This window comes from Moschus berezovskii, chromosome X (genome assembly GCF_049115385.1).
Source record: "Moschus berezovskii isolate FMDL1 chromosome X, NW_MosBer_1.0, whole genome shotgun sequence".
Lineage (NCBI taxonomy): Eukaryota > Metazoa > Chordata > Mammalia > Artiodactyla > Moschidae > Moschus > Moschus berezovskii.
This window is the reverse complement of record NC_142488.1, coordinates 36,706,639-36,727,238: the sequence shown is the minus strand read 5'-3', so window position 1 is coordinate 36,727,238 and position 20,600 is coordinate 36,706,639. Positions and strand designations below refer to the sequence as shown.

The 20,600-nt window shown below is 41.8% G+C and overlaps 1 protein-coding gene across 1 annotated transcript in view; it reads right to left on the bottom strand.

Moving 5' to 3' along the window:
• The window catches only part of OTC (ornithine transcarbamylase), a 77,208-nt gene that overhangs the window by 40,199 nt on the left and 16,409 nt on the right, over positions 1 to 20,600 (bottom strand). Inside the window, exons 2-4 of the mRNA XM_055438495.2 lie at positions 19,214 to 19,352; positions 16,803 to 16,884; positions 4,174 to 4,261 (exon numbers count right to left, since the gene is read on the bottom strand). Of these exons, the coding sequence (XP_055294470.1) occupies positions 4,174 to 4,261; positions 16,803 to 16,884; positions 19,214 to 19,352 (309 nt within the window). The remainder of the gene's footprint in view (positions 1 to 4,173; positions 4,262 to 16,802; positions 16,885 to 19,213; positions 19,353 to 20,600) is intronic.

Genomic DNA, 20,600 nt, shown 5'->3' with positions numbered 1-20,600 from the left:
TCCAGAATTCTTGCCTGCAGCATCCCATGGACAGAGGAGCCTGGCAGGCTACAGTCCAGAGGGTCACAAAGAGTCGGACATGACTGAAGCAACCTAGCATGCATGCAAGAAAAGAGCAATACATTTTATTTTGAATGTGTATTTAGGTCTTTTACTTCTTGATCTGGTTTTTCCTTCTTTTGGTGGCTGAGACAGGACCAGCTTGTAAGGGCATGTTGTTTTTTAAATTTTCAATTTAAAATATGTTTATTTGCTGATATAAAAATGTTGCTGGCTGTCCTTCTGTTCTCCAGTGCATCAAACTTGTTCTTGCCTTAAGCTTTTGTACCACCAGCTCTTCCTGTCTGAGATGCTTTCCCTATAGTCTTGAATACCTCGCTCTGTCTTTTCAGTGAGCACTCCCCTTAACAGTCACCTCCTCAGAGAAGCCTTCCCTGACCACCCAATCTAAAGGAGCCCCCACTCTACCCACAGATCCCCCTGCTTTGACTTCATCATAGCACTTATTTCAACCCTCTGTTGTATTCATGCTTTATTTTTTGTTTAGTGAAAGCCTCCTCCCTCTAGAATATAATTTCCACTTGAAAAAGTATTTTGTTTGATTTGATCAGCATTTTATTCTCAGTGCTAAAACAACACCTGGAAGAAAAATCAGGCATTCAGTAAATATTTTTGAATAAATGAATAATTGAATCATTTGATTAAATAAGTGACATTTTGGAAATTGTACTTAACAGTTTCCAGGACACTGGCCCAATTTGCTTTATTTATTTTTTCCATTGCCACATTCAGTATTTTCCCCATCAGGTTTTTTTCACCAGTGGGCAGTCACTATTTTTTTGTTCCACCAGCCCCCAAAGCAGCCAGACAGGCAGATTAGTGAAGCAACACCGTCAATCAATGTCAGGTGTACGCTTGCCTCAATTCCAAAGGGCCAGCACTATCATTTAAACATCACCCAATCTCTTTGCATCTTACAGAGTTTAACTGCTACAAAAAGTAAGGAGGCAATTGCAATAGGTTGTACTGTGCATATTGGCAGGGTCGATGCCATTAAGATTCACTTCCTTGCTTCTCCTGTTCAATTACTTCTGTGCAAGGCGGTGGATTTCCCTTGTCTTCTTCAATTTAGATTTATTGAATTTCTGACTCTCAGCCATATCTTGTTTGTCAGGTATTTGGGCAGATGAAGCAGTGATGGGGTACACAAAAGAAAGTCAGATTTCCACAGTATCTACTCTACCCCCCCATTTCTGACATCTCCATCACCCATTCCAGCCTCTTATGATATTGCACTACCCTAATTTTCCTCGTACCTTAACAATTTACTCCTGTCCCTCCCTAAGTGCACCTGTCCTTGAGGTTTGCTGCTAAGTCGCTTCAGTCATGTCCGACTCTGTGCAACCCCATAGACGGCAGCCCACCAGGCTCCCCTGTCCCTGGGATTCTCCAGGCAAGAACACTGGAGTGGGTTGCCATTTCCTTCTCCGGGTCCTTGAGGTTTAGCCTTCTGCAATTCTCCCACAATGAGACGTGCGTGCTTACTTGCTCAGTCATGTACGACTCTTTGCAACCCCATGGACTGTAGCCCACCAGGCTCCTCGTCCATGGGATTCTCCAGGCAAGAATACTGGAGTGGGTTGCCATGCCCTCCTTCAGGGGATCTTCCCAACTCAGGGATCAAACCCACATCTCTTATGTCTCCTGCATTGGCAGATGGATTCTTTACCACTAGCGGAACTTGTGAGCAGATTGTTTTTCCCAGGATCTGTGTTCAGTTCAGTTCAGTTCAGTTCAGTCGCTCAGTCGTGTCCGACTCTCCGCGACCCCATGAATCACAGCACGCCAGGCCTCCCTGTCCATCACCAACTCCCGGAGTACACTCAAACTCATGTCCACAGAGTCGGTGATGCCATCCAGCCATCTCATTCTCCGTCGTCCCCTTCTCCTCCCGCCCCCAACCTTTCCCAGCATCAGAGTCTTTTCCAGTGAGTCAACTCGTCTCATGAGGTGGCCAAAGTATTGGAGTTTCAGCGTGTAGAGCTCCTCTAACGAAGGACTTCCAGTGGCAATTGTTGTGTGGTGAATAAGCACAGAAAAGAACATGTTTACACTCGTCCTCAGCTTTCAACCCATGCTTGGCTAATTGTCTCTTGCTTTGGGGGGTCCCACCCACTCCCCTGATTTCTGGGCCCTGACCTCTTTCTGGCTTCCAATCTGCACTTCTGCACTCTCTATTGAATGCTCATCTGTTTCTCCAACTGTACCTTCTTCCAACCACTAGTTCACATGTGACACTCACCATCATTCACTTGGTCCTATATAGAGGGTTCCCACTGAAACTTCTTTCCTGGTTGTGTCCCTGGCTTCATCCCCTAACCAGCTTGTAATATTTATTCTGGAATAAAGCATATTTCACTCTGGTGGAAACAGAATTATTAGGAAAATAGAATTCCAACCAGTGACAGGATATTTAGAAGAAAAAATTTTTATGTTTATTTATTCTTCTTGTCCCTTGCATCCAGAAGATGAACACAACACGGCTTAATACTAACACTGTCCCATCTGAAATAACATAACTAAAAGTTTTAAAGATGAGTTATTTAAAATCTCTTCAGCAATTCAAATGAGGTGGATTCTTTAGTACGTACTAGGGTAGCAGCCATAAAAAGCAGGCAGTGTCTGCAGGGAGTTGTTTTATGATGCATCGTTTTCAGAAAATAATCATTAGTCTTTGATATCAAGTGTGAGATATTTAAACAAAGACATTTGCTCTGTATTTCTCTATCAGGCATGATACAATGGTGAGAGCACTGCAGGGGGTCAGGGGACCTATGTTTCAGTCTCTAATTATAGTATGGTGATTCAGAGCCTTTTCTCACCTCTACTTTCATCCAAGTAGGGCTGAGCTACTTAGTACTTGCTGAGAGAATATGAGTGGAAGTGATTGTGCTGCTTCCCTGCTAAGGTGGCTTTGAAGTGAGCATCCTGTCCCCAGGCACTCTTCCCTAGCTCCTGGCTGGATGTTGACACCCAGGATAACCTTGGAGGCCACATATTGAAGACAGCAGAGCCATTTTCATCCTGAGTCCCTAAAGTGAAGTCGCTTAGTCATGTCTGACTCTTTGTGACTCCATGGACTGTAGCCCATCAGGCTCCTTGGTCCATGGGATTCTCCAGGCAAGAATACTGGAGTGGGTTGCCATTTCCTTCTCCAGGGGATCTTTCTGGCCTAGGGATTGAACCTGGGTCTCCCGCATTGTAGGCAGACGCTTTACCGTCTGAGCCACCAGGGAAGCCCTGAGTCCCTAAATGGCCACATAAATAATTACTCCTTCGATCTTATCAATCAGGAACATTTGCGCTATGTTAAGTTACTGACGGAGAAGGCAATGGCAAGCCACTCCAGTACTCTTGCCTAGAAAATCCCATGGACAGAGGAGCCTGGTGGGCTACAGTCCATGGGGTCGCTACTAGTCGGACAAGACTGAGCAACTTCACTTTCACTTTTCACTTTCACACACTGGAGAAGGAAATGGCAACCCACTCCAGTGTTCTTGCCTGGAGAATCCCAGGGATGGCGGAGCCTAGTGGGCTGCCGTCCATGGGGTCGCACAGAGTTGGACACGACTGAAGTGACTTAGCAGCAAGCTACTGACATTTTGAGATTTTTGTGTTATAGTAGCTAGTATGTCCCTAATAAAGTTGTTTCACTTCTTTATGCCAATCTGTTTGGGTTTTTATAAGGATTAAATGAGTCAGAACAATGCCTTACACATAATAAATGTTCAATAAATGTTAGCTATCAATATTACTTCCTGCTCTGATGCTAGCAGGTTATGGGTCATTGAACATGTCAGTTTCCCTGGCCTTCCATTTCTTCAACTGAAAACCATAAGAGTCATGCTTGATGACTAAATTTCCTGGAGTTTGAAATTCTATAATCAGAAGCCTCTTCAAATTGCTAAGAAAAAAAGAAAATTAACCCAAGGAAAGTGGCCAGAAGATGAGAGAAAATTCATTCAGGACATCAGGTAAAAAGGTAAAGAATGAAAACAGAGAACAGTCCAAAGGATCCTGAGAGGGAAAACCACTATTTAAAGAGAAGCATATTTTCTTTTTAAGTTGTATCCATAAATTCTGAAATAAGCTTCCAAGAGAAGATTTACAAACCGGGCTGTATCTGTGAGACTTTCATTCACACCCAAATGAATATCGTCCGTGGTAAGAAAACAAGGGTGTCCTCCCAGAAGTGCAAAGCCTGCAGTAAAAGAGAGAGAAGAAAGGCTTTTTGAAAAAAAGAATTAAAGTAGCAAACAAAATCATGAAGAATCAGCACCATCTCAATTGAAAAGTCAAAATCTTTCAATCTCACCAGCTTCTCTAATAGGGAATTCCCAGGGAAAGCAAAACGAGGAACTGAGAGAAGTATATGAGATTTTCTGTACTAGCACTTAACTCTCCTTAAGATGTGTGACCATCTCTCTGCCATCTTTTCACAACTGTGCAATTATGGGCCATTGTTCCTTTCTGGAGGCTATACCTCATTTTTACTCTTCAAATATATAATGATGTCCACCAGGAAAATGGGAACATCAACTGTAGTGTGGGATGTCATGGATGGCATTGGAATACTGCTCAGTAATTAAAAGAAATGAACTGTACACACAACATGGATGAATCTCACAAACATTATGCTGAATGAAAGAAGTTAGACACAAAAGAGTTCAGTTCAGTTCAGTCGCTCAGTCGTGTCCGACTCTCTGCGACCCCATGAATCACAGCACGCCAGGCCTCCCTGTCCATCACCAACTCCTGGAGTTCACTCAGACTCATGTCCACAGAGTCGGTGATGCCATCCAGCCATCTCATTCTCTGTCGTCCCCTTCTCCTCCCGCCCCCAACCTTTCCCAGCATCAGAGTCTTTTCCAGTGACTCAACTCGTCGCATGAGGTGGCCAAAGTATTGCAGTTTCAGCTTTAGCATCAGTCCTTCCAATGAACACCCAGGATTGATCTCCCTTAGAATGGACTGGTTGGATCTCCTTGCAGTCCAAGGGACTCTCAAGAGTCTTCTCCAACACCACAGTTCAAAAGCATCAATTCTTCAGCGATCAGCTTTCTTCACAGTCCAACTCTCACATCCATACATGACCACGGGAAAAACCATAGCCTTGACTAGATGGACCTTGGTTGGCAAAGTAATGTCTCTGCTTTTCAATATACTATCAAGGTTGGTCATAACTTTCCTTCCAAGGAGTAAGCGTCTTTTAATTTCATGGCTGCAATCAGCATCTGCAGTGATTTTGGAGCCCAAAAAAATAAAGTCTGACACTGTTTCCACTGTTTTTCCATCTATTTCCCATGAAGTGATGGGACCAGATGCCATGATCTTTGTTTTCTGAATGTTGAGCTTCAAGCCAACCTTTTCACTCTCCTCTTTCACTTTCATCAAGAGGCTTTTGAGTTCCTCTTCACTTTCTGCCATAAGGGTAGTGTCATCTGCATATCTGAGGTTATTGATATTTCTTCTGGCAATCTTGATTCAAGCTTGTGCTTCTTCCAGCCCAGCGTTCCTCATGATGTACTCTGCATATAAGTTAAATAAGCAAAGTGACAATATACAACCTTGACGTACTCCTTTTCCTATTTGGAACCAGTCTGTTGTTCCATGTACAGTTCTGACTGTTGCTTCCTGACCTGCATACAGGTTTCTCAAGAGGCAGGTCAGGTGGTCTGGGATTCCCATCTCTTTCAGAATGTTCCACAGTTTATTGTGATCCACACAGTCAAAGGCTTTGGCATAGTCAATGAAGCAGAAATAGATGTTTTTCTGGAATTCTCTTGCTTTCTCCATGATCCAGCGGATGTTGGCAATTTGATCTCTGGTGCCTCTGCCTTTTCTAAAACCTGCTTGAACATCTGGGAGTTCACGGTTCACAAAACAGTACCTAATGTATAATTCCATTCATATGAAGTTCTAGAATGGGTGAAACAAACATAGAGTGGCTGAAATTAAAACACTTATTGCTTCTGGATTGGCTGGAAGGAGCATTGGTGCACTTTCTGGGGTAACAGAAGTACTTTATACCTTGACAGAGATTGTAAGGTTATATACCAATACATGGGTATATGTATTCTTCAGTACTTACTGAATTGCACACACTTCAGGTCTGTGCATTTTCCTATATATAAATTATACCTTTTTAAAAGATTGAAACTAAAGTGAGCATTGAAATGGCAGTTTCAGTTCTCTAAAAATCAGCAAGATCGAACTTCTCTGGCGGTCCAGTTATTCAGAATCCATCTGCCAATGCAGAGGACATGATTTCAATCCCTGGTCTGGGAAGATCCCACATGCTGTGAGGCAACTAAGCCCATGCACCACAACTACTGAGCCTGCATTTTAGAGCCCGTGAGCCACAACTACTGAAGCCCATGTACCTAGAGCCTGTGCTTTGCAACAAGAGAAGCCACCATACTGAGAAGCCCACGCATCACAGCTGGAGAGTAGCCCGCACTTTCTGCCACTAGAGAAGAGCCTTTATGGAGCAATGAAGACCCAGCCCAGCCAAAAATAAATAAAATTTCAAACGTTAGTGAGATCAAAAGTCATTCAATTGTTTTATTTATCCTCCAACCAAGACAGAGCTAAGCACCACTTACATAATACTCTCACCACTTTTCAACCCTCCATGGAATATGAGATTACTGAAGACATCTAAGCAGATGAAGCTGGCTCCTTTCCCACCCTCATAGAACATCCCATTGGTCTGGGAGGATGACAGACAGGGGTCTGCCCCAAGCCATAGCTAAACTCTGTGGGAACAAAGAGAGCCCTTTTATCACACAACCAGTCCATCCTAAAGGAGATCAGTCCTGGGTGTTCATTGGGAGGACTGATTCTAAAGCTGAAACTCCAATACTTTGGCCACCTCATGCGAAGAGTTGACTCACTGGAAAAGACTCTGATGCTGGGAGGGATTGGGGGCAGGAGGAAAAGGGGACGACAGAGAATGAGATGGCTGGATGGCATCACTGACTCGATGGACATGAGTTTGAGTGAACTCCGAGAGTTGGTGATGGACAGGGAGGCGTGGCGTGCTGCGATTCATGGGGTCACAAAGAGTCGGACACGAATGAGCAACTGAACTGAACTGAACTGGGGCAAAATTACGGGAAATGATGACATCCAATCAGAACTTTACTCTCTCATTTCAGACAGGTTCAATAGGCAGGCTTTCTTAGATATATATACATATACAATGTAAAGGTATAATTACAAGATAGAGACTTGTCTGAGGAAGTTTGCAAACATTACTTTTTCCCTGCTTGGAAACATTATTTTTTAACCTAACTTGTCTTTTGCGAAATATGCAACAGTCACAATTTTCTAATCCTACCTGTTTCCTGTGAGAAAGAGAGAAATTGTTAATTGCACAGTGAATTGGGTGATAAGCAGTATTAAACCTATGAATGGAAACTCAACCCAAAGTCTCATGAAACAACCCAGTGAAGCCTTAACACATGTTTTTTTGTTTTGTTTTTTGCATTCCACAGTGAACTTTTTTTATTTTTAGAAAGAACGTTTAAACTACTGCACAATTGCACTCATCTCACACACTAGCAAAGTAATGCTCAAAACTCTCCAAGCTAGGCTTCAACAGTACATGAACTGAAAATTTCCAGATGTTCAAGCTGGATTTAGAAAAGGCAGAGGAACCAGAGATCAAATTGCCAACATCTGTTGGATCATAGAAAAAGCAAGAGTTCCAGAAAAACATCTACTTCTGCTTTATTGACTACGCCAAAGCCTTTGACTATGTGGATCACAACAAACTGTGGGGAATTCTTCAAGAGATGGGACTACCACACCACCTTACCTGCCTCCTGAGAAATCTGTATGCAGATCAAGAAGGAACAGTTAGAACTGGACATGGAACAATGGACTGGTTCCACATTGGGAAGTGAGTACATCAAGGCTGTATATTGTCACCTTGCTTAATTAAATTATATACAGAGTACAAATGCCACGCTGGATGAAGCACAAGCTGGAATCAAGATTGCTGGGAGAAATATCAATAACCTCAGATATACAGATGATACTACCCTTAAGGCAGAAAGTGAAGAGGAACTAAAGAGCCTCTTGATGAGGGTGAAAGAGGAGAGTGAAAAAGCTGGCTTAAAACTCAACATTCAAAAAACGAAGATCCTGACATCTAATTCCATCACTTCATGGCAAATAGATGGGGAAACAATGGAAACAGTGACAGACTTTATTTTGGGGGGCTCCAAATTCATTGCAGATGGTGACTGCAGCCATGAAATTAAAAGATGCATGCTCCTTGGAAGAAAAGCTATGACCAACCTAGACAGCATATTAAAAAGCAAAAAGCAGAGACATTACTTTGCCGACAAAGGTTCGTCTAGTCAAAGCTATGGTTTTTCTAGCAGCCATGTATGGATGTGGGAGGTGGACCATAAAGAAAGCTGAGTGCCAAAGAATTGATGCTTTTGAACTGTGGTGTTGGAGAAGACTCTTGCGAGTCCCTTGGACTGCAAGGAGATCCAACCAGTCAATCCTAAAGGAAATCAGTTCTGAATATTCTCTGTAAGGACTGATGCTGAAGCTGAAGCACCAATACTTTGGCCACCTGATGCGAAGAACTGACTCATTGGGAAAGACCCTGATGCTGGGCAAGATTGAAGGAAGGAGGAAAAGGGGACAACAGAGGATGAGATGGCTGGATGGCATCATTGACTCGATGGACATGAGTTTGAGCCATCTCAGGAGTTGGTGATGGACAGGGAAGCCTGGCGTGCTGCAGTCCATGGGGTCGCGAAGAGTCAGACACAACAGAGTCACTGAACTGACTGACAGACTTCTAGGTATCTCTGTCACATCTCACTCCCATACTCTAAACTAGTACCCAGAAGCCTCTTCATCATCTTTGCTGTGTGTCTAATAGACATCCCAAACTCAACACTACTAAAACTGAACTCCTGATCTTCGTCTCCATCCTGCCTGATTGGCTCTATCCTGCTTCATCCTGCTGACAGTTGCTCAGATGGAAACCTTTAAGTCATCCTTCACACCTCTCTTTTACCCGATACATCTTGTTGACTCTCCCTTCAAAATATTTCCCGAATCTAGCCCTCTTATCTGGCCCAAATCTGCCATCACCATCATCCCAGCTTCTATATACTGTACCTACCTGTTGACAGCTTTCACTGCTTCTATCTTATCTCCACCCCTGAAAAGTGAAAGTGAAAGTCTATCAGTCATGTCTGACTCTTTGTGACCCCATGGACTGTATAGTCCATGGAATTCTCCACCCCTAACGCCCTGGTTTATTCTCAACAGAGCAGAGAGATCCATTTAAAATGGAAGTTAGGAGCATCCCTTGTGGTCCAATGGTTAAGACTCCTCACTTCCAATGCAAGAAGCATGGGTCTGATCCCTGTTTGGGTAACTAAGAGCTCATATGCTGAACTAAGGCCTCACATGCTGTGTGGCATGGCCAAGAAAATAAATTTTCTTTTTAATTTTTTAATTTAATACATAAATAAAATGCAAGTTAGACCATGTTCCTTCTCTGTTCAAAACCTTCCAAAGATTCCCCTGTTTACTCAGAGTAAAAGGCAAAATCCAAATAATAGGATACATATCTTTCTTTCACTTGCAGGCAGTCTTGTCTTTGTTGAGAGCACTGATCACTATCCACCATGATACATCATTCACTTACAATTTATTATGTCTATTGTTTATTGTCTGTGTACCAACTAGAATCTCAGCTCCATGAACGCAGAGATTTTCCTATCTTTTATTCATCAATATGTTATAACCAAGCAGAACCCTTATGGGGCCTTCAGGGACAAGCCTTCCCCTGTATCCTCTCCTTTAGCTCCTCTCTGAAGTACCTAGGTAATGGTATTTGATGCACATTTCCATAGTTGTTTTGCAGATGTAGAAAGCCATCCTCTCTCCAACAAAGGGAAGATGTTAAGTACTTGAAGATCTTGAGTACAAAGCCCCAAGCCTCCTGGAGCCTAAAGATTGATAAAGCTTGTGGCATCTCCCTGCTCCCTCACCATCAGCCAGTCAGAGAACCCTGCACAAGCTGATCACAGACCTTGTGACCCCCGCTTCCGCACCTGGCTTTTAAAAATGCTTTGCTGAAACCCTTCTGGGACCTCAGGGCCTTTAGGCCATCATCCACCCTTCTCCTTGCATGGAGAAACCTTTCCCTGTTCCAAACTCTGACCTTTCAGTTTGTTTGGCCTCACAAAACAAACTTTGGTCACACAAACTTGCATTAACAATATCAGTCTCAAGAACCTAGAATAAATATGGGTATATAGTAAGTGGCTTCCATGGTGGCTCAGATAAAGAATCAACCTGCAATGAGGGAGACCTGGGTTCGATCCCTAGTTTGAGAAGATCCCCTGGAAAAGGGAATGGCAACCCACTCCAGTGTTCTTGCCTGGAGAATCGCATGGACAGAGGAGCCTGGCAGGTGGCAAAGAGTTGGATACTACTGAGCAGCTAACATTTTCAGTTTTTTCTTTCACATAGTAAGTATTCAACACAAACTTGTTGAACAAACGTAGGAAGGATTTTGACTCTGGGGAGAGAACCTATTCTTCTTACTTGCAAATATCTCCTAATTTTGTTAGTGGACTTTTCTATTACCTGTTAAGTGAGCTAATAGGATTTTTTGATGGTTATAATTATTAATCACTCTTGAGCACTTAATCTGTTTCTAAACAAGAGAAATCACCTAAACAAATATGAATACTGCATATTCATCAAGAAAGTATTTATTATGCCCCTATTATGTGCCTGGCATAGGGAAATGCCACTGAGGGTTGGGGGCTGTGGAGGAAGGTTTCAAACAGTTTAAGACCTCCTGGCTGGTCTACTTGAAGTCATACTCTTACTTGGGCTAGAAGTCATTTTGCTGTAACAATCCAGGTTTAGTTGTATTTTCATTTTTTTTCTTTGTGCTTTTTGCACCCGGGGCAGATTCACATCAATGTATGGCAAAACCAATACAATAATGTAAAGTAATTAGCCTCCAATTAAAATAAATAAATTACAAAAATAAAAATAAAGAAGATTCACATCAAATCTGGACTTAGGCAATAGGGGTAGGAAGAGAGGTTACAGAAAGTGTTAAGAAATAGCAGTGGAAGCTCTGATGGAAAAATGTAGCCTGCCGTATCAGCAAACAAAGCATGCTGTGGCTGTCAAGCCATCAGCCACTACCACTGCCACAAGTGTGAGCCCTGAGGAAACTCGGGATGAAGACAAAAGGGCTGCCCATTGCCAAGCCCTCAGCCAGTGCAGCCACCCTAACAGTGCACCCTGAGGGGACTCTGGATGGGAAGAACAGGATGAGTGCTCAGTCACTTCAGTCCCGTCCGACTCTTTGTGACCCCATGGACTGTAGCCCACCAGGCTTCTCTGTCCATGGGGATTCTCCAGGCAAGAATACTGGAATGGGTTGCCATGCCCTCCTCCAGGGGATCTTCCCAACCCAGGGATCAAACCTGTGTCTTTTGTGTCTCCTGCATTGCAGGTGGATTCTTTACCCAATAAGCCACCAGGAAAGCCTAAGAACAGGATACTGGCTCTGGATAGCTAAGATGCATATCAAAGGAATTATTTCCATGAGCCCAGACTCTTGTATCTTCCAATACACAGAAAAGCACTAAATTCATTAACTTGAGATGTCTGGTTTCTTTCATTAATGGTAGTCGTTTGATGTTCCAACTACCTGGTTTTAAGTTCAGAATTCCTATGTATCCTGGCTCCTCCCCGACCTCTCCTGAGCAGTCCCTCAGAGCTAACTGAGAGACTGCCTCCCGGGCTTCAGTCCTCAGCAAGTCCACTGAATAAAACATCATTCTCAACTTTCAGTTGGTGGAATGTTTTTCAGTCGACAAAACCTTCAGCAGTTCCTGAAGGAGATAAAATGGGAAGCCACTGCCTCCAAAAAGGAATTACCTCTGCAATTTTTGGTTACCCATCAGAAAGAAGCCTCAGACCCTAGTCCAAAAGCACAGGTCAAGCATTCGCCAGTTTATCTGACCTGGATGGCATTAAGTGCTTCAGTGGCGCTAGTGGTAAACACCATGCCTGACAATGCAGGAGACACAGGAGACACAGGTTCAATCCCTAGGTCAGAAAGATCCCCTGGAGGAGGAAATGGCAACCCAGTCCAGTATTCTTGCCTGGGAAATCCCACAGACAGAGGAGCTTGGCAGGTTACAGTCCATGGGGTCACAAAGAGTGGGACACAACTGAGCCTGACTTAGCATGCAGCACGCTTATGGAAGATGTCAGACTCTGAGAAGCCACCAGGAGCTGCCATTGCTGAGGAGAGGAGGGCAGAGGGACAGATCTCTATTCTGTCTTCACTCTTCATCCAGAGGGAGTTTGTTTTAATCTCTTTCATTTGTGCATACATATCAGATATTTTTGAACAAAGGATTTCATCTGTTAATATCTAAATTTCTGTCTGAGAAAATAAAAGTATATCTTACTTTGCTTTCTTTTCTTCAGGGATCCCTGCAAGCTTTGGAAGAAGGGGTATAAATAGAATTCACGTAGGAAATGTGAGGGCTCCAAGGGTTCTTGCTGGTAGAGATAAGGCAACTGATACCCTCTCTGTGCTTTACTTTCATACCCGTGGCATAGTATCACGGTTTCTATATTGCCACTTTTGCAAAATGACGAATTTGAAAAAGCCTGGAAAGCACTAGCTTCTATTTTACCTTGAAAGTCAAATACCAGTGTTAAATAATGAAAAGGACCATCTCTTAGGACGCCCTGTGCATTTTTCCATCCAATACTGCACTTACCGAAATTAATAAATGTATCCGTCTATCTGCTCAGTTAATTTGCAATGAAGGAGTATAATCATCAGTAGTCACACAGGAGAATTGTCTGGTTTGCCAGGCAGGCGTACACAAAAAGTGAGTGAGGAATGAATGAGCTACAGTTACGCACAGCGACATTGATACAGCTCCCAAACATAATGCTGAGCAAAAGAAGCCAGACACAAAAGAGCAGGTACTGAATGACTCTGTTTCTATAACGTTCGAAAATAGCGAAACTAATCTGTGAGGTTAGAAGCCAGGATAATGATTACCCTTGGGGGGTGGGGCAGAGAGTAGCAAATGGAAGGAGATATAAGGGAGGACTTCCGGGTGATATTCACATCGCTTCTCTATCTGGGTATTAGTTCCAAGGATGTGTAACAATTCATTGAACTATGTAATTAATGATTTGTGCATTTTTCTATATGTGTCTTACATTTTAATAAAAATAGTACATGAGTAATAAATATGGCTTGATTTGGGTGGAGAATTTTATTTTGTCTCCCAAGATAATACTAGGGAAACCTCAGTGGCTCAGACAGTAAAGAATCTGCCCACAATGCAGGAGACCCAGGCTTGATGCCTGGGTCAGGAAGATCCCCTGGAGGAGGGCATGGCAACCCACTCCAGTATTCTTGTCTAGGAAATCCATGGACAGAGGAGCCTGGTGGGCTACAGCCCATGATGTCGCAAAGAGTCAGATACAACTGACCAACTAACAAGCTAATACTGCTGTATTGTTGCAATGCAGGTTTGGGATGGAATCCTCAAGGACTGTCCAGTGAGGACCACCCCATCCCAGAGGCTGGCACAAATCTGGGGTAGAAATAGACAGTTTTAATTACGTCCTATTTTCATTCTAAATACCAGGGTAATAGGTTTTGATGAAAAATTGTGCCAACAGACAACTATTAAGATGCACATGTACACAATAGAAATGTGCTGCCATGTTTTGGGTTGAGGTTTACCATTTCTATATGCATTGAAATTAGCTGCTTACTCTGACTGATTCTCCTACTGTTGGGTTTGGCAGGATGCTATCTCAATGAAACCCATGGGTATTTATTGAAGATCATGATGAATACTCTGAACCATAACTTTTATGGTCATATGTTCCTTTTCTCATGTTGTTTGTAATTTTGTGCAGATTTCTATAAAGAGCACTTCTTTGTAGAAAATCATCATTTAACAAAATGCTTAATGCCACCTGTAGAAACAATTTTACTGGAATAAAACATGACTAACACGTGCTCAAATTAAATTAGATGTTTAAAAATATGTTTAATAATAGCTTCTAATCCTGGGTCTGCCATTTATTAGCTATATGTGTGCGGGCCTTTTGCTGAACCTACTTTAGCTTATTTTCCTCAGTGGTCTCACCCTCATGGAGTTGTCCTGAGGATTAAGTGAGATAATCCACGTAATTAATGTAGAGCACTTAGTGTAGGGTCTGTGCCCAAAAGCTTATTAAATCTTCACTGTTGGTTTTATTAGTAGCTTATCTACCACATGACATGTGCATGGTAAAACTGATCACTTATTCAGAGATATGTGAAATTAAAAATAACATTTGAACAGAGAAACATGGTAGACAACTTCAACAACTAAGAAAAAAATAATCTGAGAAAACACTGAGAAAATTGTATGTATTTAATCAATTCTTTGATAGCTTCAGAAAAGAATACCTCTCTTAAGTACTAATGATTTTTAAAAATGATAACCAGTGTTGAAAAGGAGCAGAATTTCAGAACTACTGACTGGTTTATGCAATATTCACTTTTCCATTGCTGGACATCAGATGTCAATGTGACCTTTTAAAGGACCCAGCTTTAAAGAACAAAATGTTCTCATCGGTTTTCTTCCTAGGACTCTTAAAAATTAGGTGACACCTTATATGTTTCCTTTCTTCCTCCTTCCTTCTTTCAAGGGGCAAGGGGAGTGCATTAATAAGAACAGTAAACTTGAGATCTGAACCCTGGTGCTATTTGTATTAATTGCATGAACTTAGCAAGTCACTTGATCCCTCTGAATTCCATTTTGTTATGTATTTGAGATACCTCATTACTGGTCCTTACAATGTAAGAACTGCATGAAGTAGTTTGCTTCTGAGCCCTAGAAAGCTCTGATGCTTGTAAGTAGGATAAGATACACAAAGAATCAACCAATATGTTTTTATCTGTGGTACCTTTTCCTTGATCCTATCCATTTGCCCTTTTGGGCAGTCATGTTATTGATTCAAGGGAGGTCTGATGGAGTAGAAATGCAAAGAGAAAAAAGAGGTGATGAATTTAAAAGTAGGTATTTTTAAACTCATTACAACGATCATAATTTGAGAAAAAAAGATATTTTGAGTGTCAACAGCTAGGATTTCAAGTACAAACAACAGATTTGAAAGAATGCATAGGTAGTTAAAGCCAGTTTTTCCTCCTGCTTTATCACCTGGGAACTGGAGGGGAAGAAGATGAAGAGCAAGAGCAAAGAAGCAACAGAAACAGACATTGGTGGACCTTTGACACCTTACTCTGCTGTCTGTCCCCCAGGCCACGTACTGAAGGGTGGGAAGCATGGTGGAAATTTCAGATGAGTTTGGGGGACACCAGAGCTGAGAACATCTGTCTCTTTTAAGAGAGTTCAAGGAAGGAGCAAATATTCTAGAACTCCCTGGCACCCAGAAGGAGGAAGGAACAATATAGAGAGTCTTGCAATATCTCTGTGCCCACTGTGGCATGGAGAGCTGACAAGAGCTTGAGAGTATAACCAAGCAGGACCCTATGGGATCTTCTCAGGGACAGGCCTTCCCCCATATCCTCTGTTTTAGCTCCTCTCTAAGACACCGAGATAATAGTATTTGGTGTAAATAGTATTTGGTGTAATAAATTCCCAGAGTTGTTTATCTAATGTGAAAAATCCCCACCAAATGGAAGATGTTATCTGCTTGATGACTCTGATCACCTAGCCCCAGGCCTCCTGGACTCTAAGGACTGATAATGTTAACCCCTGTGACACTACCCTTCTAACTCACCATCAGCCAATCATTGTGCACACACTGATCAAGTAACTGCAAGCTCCACCCCCTCACCTGGCTTTTAAAAATTATTTATCAAAAATCTTCAGGAAGCTCAAGTCGTTTTAAGGCTTGAGCCACCTTGTCTCCTTGCATGGCTTTGCAGTAAACCTTTCTCTGCTCCAAACTCCAACATTTCAGTTTGTTTGGCCTCACTGGAAGTCAGGCACACAAACTTGCGTCAACCAGTGAGTCAAACCAAGAGCTATTTCAGATCTTGTGATCAGAGTAAAGCAAACTCCTCTGCAGTGAATGGAAGCCAGTCAAGGTCCAGTAGGGATACAGAAGTCCCAGCAGATTCCAACATAGACATTTTATGATGATGTCCTGATGATCAAAGACCAGATCCCTATAGCCCTAGATGCCTTGACATTGAGATTCTCTCTAAGACTTAATCATGACTGTGGGGAAAGTATGAAGAGACCCTAAACTGACAAAGTAAACAATGAAATGACAGGATTTGGATTGCAGAGATTGTTTCCATCATCCAGCACAATTGATGTAAACAAGGAAAAACTCTTTACACATTAAAAAAAGGCACATTTCTTGCTCACGTTGAATTGAAAGCCTGAGAATTTATGACCACTAACATTCTGTATTGAACATGAAGAATTATTTGAGATGTCTACTCAAGTCCTCATGGAATTCCTACAGATGAGGCTCATCTTCCTGCTTGCAGCTGCTGTGAGAATCAGAAAGAACATTCAGAGGCTTCCATTGCTACTCTTGGTGACATTGTTTTCCCTTTGTTGTTGCCAAAGAGACGGATAAATCCCACCACTGGGCTCCTCCTCCCAGGTCCTCACCCGTTGGCCCCTTCTTCAACACAAGTCCAAGTTTGTCTGTAAACTCACCTGTTTCTGTGGACAATCTTGTTCGAGTACTTCTTTTTTCAAAAATCATGCCTAAGGACTTCCCTTGCAGTAAAGGCAAATACTGAAAGTCAAGGATAATAATACAATTAAACTAATTAAAATGAAATATACATTTTATATCTATTAGCAAGGATTATGTTTTAAGATTTATTCTTTACATTATCAGAAACTGTAGAATAATGAACACTGCTCCCAAATAAGCATTCATATGTTATTTACAAAGTGAATTTAAAGAGTTTCTTTCCTGTTGTATACAAATAGGGGAAGGAAAGAGGAATCCCACAACTTATTGACATGTTCGGTTCAGTTCAGTTCAGTTCAGTCACTCAGTTGTGTCCGACTCTTTGCGACCCCATGTACTGCAGCACGCCAGGCCTCCCTGTCCATCACCAACTCCCGGAGTCCACCCAAACCCATGTCCATCGAGTCAATGATGCCATCCAACCATCTCTGTCATCCCCTTCTCCTCCTGCCCTCAATCTTTCCCAGCATCAGGGTCTTTTCCAATGAGTCAGTTTTTCGCATCAGGTGGCCAAAGTATTGGAGTTTCAGCTTCAACATCAGTAATGAGAAAGTAATATTAGTTGCTCTGAGTTCAACCTGAACACTTGTCCCAAAATGTATTAATATTTCATACTGGAACCATCTTCTTACTTAAATCTGTGGAAATGTTACATGGAAGAACTGACTCCATGTTGGATCTGTTTCTTTCACTTTAACATTTGCTTCCAGTTGCTTTTGGTCACTAAAAAGATACTGTCCATATATAATGGCCTGCCTTGGTGAAACCTGCTCATCTTCCTGACTGTTAAACCAAAATGCCTTTGTTCAGGACTCTGTCCACCTGTGGATGGCTACAGGAAGGAAGAAATTAACATATCCTATCCCTAAGTCTGGTCATTCCAGGACAAGATTAATGTCCTTTTTACTTTACTTCCTCACCTCCCCCACCTCTGTTCTATAAAAGAGCCTGGCATTCAGACCCTGATAAGATGGTTATTTTGAGATATTAGTCTGCAATCTTCTTGGTCAGCCAGCTTTCCGAATAAAGTTGTATTCCTTTCCTCAACCCTTGTCTCTCAGATTTATTGGCCTATCATGAGGCAAGCAGAGCAAGCTTAGACTCAGTAAAAGAAACTTCTACCAGTGTTCAATGATCTTGAAGATGCTTGTTTGTGAAGTGTCTTCTCAGCTAGGAACATGCTTCTCTGTCACAACATGGGGCACTCAGACTCCTAAAGATGACACCCCAGAGTTTCAATTATTCTTTCATCATGCATCTTTGGGAGAGTACAAAGACTGTTTCTAGAAGTCATGTGGAAACAATCTCAGTTTGTGTGTGGGGTGGGGCTCTTTCTCCTTCCTCTGCTATAGATGGACTTTCTGATAGGATGAGTTCTGGAACAAACAGATTCCTGCCAGCTAACCTTCCTCACCACAAAGTGTGTAGAACAAAAGCCTGGGGTCTTGAGGTGGGGGGCTTTTCTCCTTATTTCAAGGTCTTCTATAGGAACCAATAGCATTTGGAGTCACACCTATTTTTGGTTCATTCTTAGGAACTTGGAGAGTTTGTGAGCTAGATAAGAGAATCAAGGTTGTGTACAACTTTCTCAACCTGAAACCAGCTCTTTCAAATGCTTTTGAACAAGCTTGGAATATGAAAACACTTTCACAGTTAAGCAGTCTAAATGAAGCTGCTGTATTAATTGTGTTTCAAACATAAATTGCTCAAAATGCAGAATAATGCTTCCAGCTAAGCACCATATACCATTTCTTCTCCTACTTGGTTACCTTTTAATTGGTTCTTTGCTAATCTAAATTTTTAACACCGTCACATCATCCTGAATTTTTTGAAATTATCCTAATGATGAAATATCTGATCTTCATCCCACACTGAAATTTGTTGCTAGGAAAAAAAATGTATCGTCCTTATTTTAAATCTGCTAGAAAACAGAAAAGAAGGTAAGGGTAAAAATAAAATCATTCCAGAGAAATGATTCCTTAGGTTCTAATTCAGTTAATAATGACTTTCAACATTTCACATGAAAGAAATGCAATGACTTGTCATTGAATAACTGATTTTTATGCTTTTTGTATGCCTGTGCACTCGGTGATAATCAACTACCTTGCCGGTGTGATTTCATTACTTAGCTACTGTTTAGGAATTTTAATGTATTTTCTTTTTCCTCTTTCTTTGTAAAGGCTGTCTTTCAAAAGGCTGATTGGAAATTCCCTGGTTGTCCAGTGGTTAAGAATCCATGCTTCCATTGCAGGGGGCACAGGTTTGATCCCTGGTCGGGAAACTAAGATCCCTCATGCCATGCCATGCAGCCAAAAGAAAAAAAAAAAAGACTGGTAACAGTGGAAGGTAATATGGAAATACCACATACCTCTCCTTTCTGTTTTATTCTGAATTTCAGATCTGCTGATAGCCATAGCATATACTTAATTTCTTCTCCTGTAAAGTTCTTTAGAGTGAGGAGGTCACGGCCCTTCAGCTGTACTTTATCCTGTAGTAGTTGCCCACATCTACAGAAAAGAAAAAGAAAAATAAACCAACCAATATAATATTGTGAAATAATTAGCCTCCAATAAAAAATTAAAAAATTAAAGAAGAGTAGAGAAAAAAAAAGAAAGAAAACAAAACCCATGTCCTATGGTAATTCATTGTTTAATTTTTGAAACAAAATATAGCAAATCACGTGTAAACTCATGTGTCTCTGCAAAGTGCTAATGCTTTCAAATTGATATGGCTGTGGTTTACATTTTAGATATCCAGTTTTTTGAATGTTGAAAGAAAAGAAAAACTTGAGGAAAGAGGTTGAATTCTGTGCTTAACATAATCATAAGTGGCTTTGTTACTTCATAGTTAATCAAGTTACCCAAACTCTCTGCACCTAAATTTCTCACCTAGAAAATGAATATAATAAGCTTATAGAGTTGTTGTGAGGATGAAATTTTTCGATACATGGAAATCAGATAGAGTCTGGCATATAATAAGTATTTGATAAATTTGAAATCATTGTTGTTTAGTTGCTAAGTTGAGTCTGACTCTTTGCAACCCATGGACTGTAGCCCGCCAAGCTCCTCTGTCCATGGGATTTCCCAGGCAAGAATACCGGAGTGGGTTCCAATTTCCTTCTCCAGGGGACCATCCTGACTCAGGGATGGAACCCATGTCTCCTGCAATGGCAGCTGGATTCTTTACCACTGAGTCACCAGGGAAGCCCCATAATTGAAATCATTCAGTTCAGTTCAGTTCAGTCGCTCAGTCGTGTCCGACTCTTCGCGAACCCATGAATCACAGCACGCCAGGCCTCCCTGTCCATCACCAACTCCCGGAGTTCACTCAAACTCACCTCCATCGAGTCAGTGATGCCATCCAGCCATCTCATTCTCTGTCGTCCCCGTCTCCTCCTACCCCCAATCCCGTCTAGCATCAGGCTCTTTTCCAGTGAGTCAACTCATTAGATGGTACAAATAGAATTTGTATGTACATACAAGAGAAAACAATTTCATTCTTTTTCCTCTACTGCCTTTCAAATCTATCCTTGAAGAATTGTTCTTTGTTTTCCCTGGTCAGCTACAGTGGACCCTGTGGCTTTTCTAGTAACTTTCAGGGAAAGGAAAAGTTCTCTGCTTACTTTACTCCCTCAAAGAGTCTTGGTTAAAGAATGTATAATAATAATGATAAATTTTTGACTTTAAGAAATGTACTGCAGGTTAACACCCCTTTCTTTCCAGCTCATGCCTAATTTAAGCTGGCCTCCTCCACAG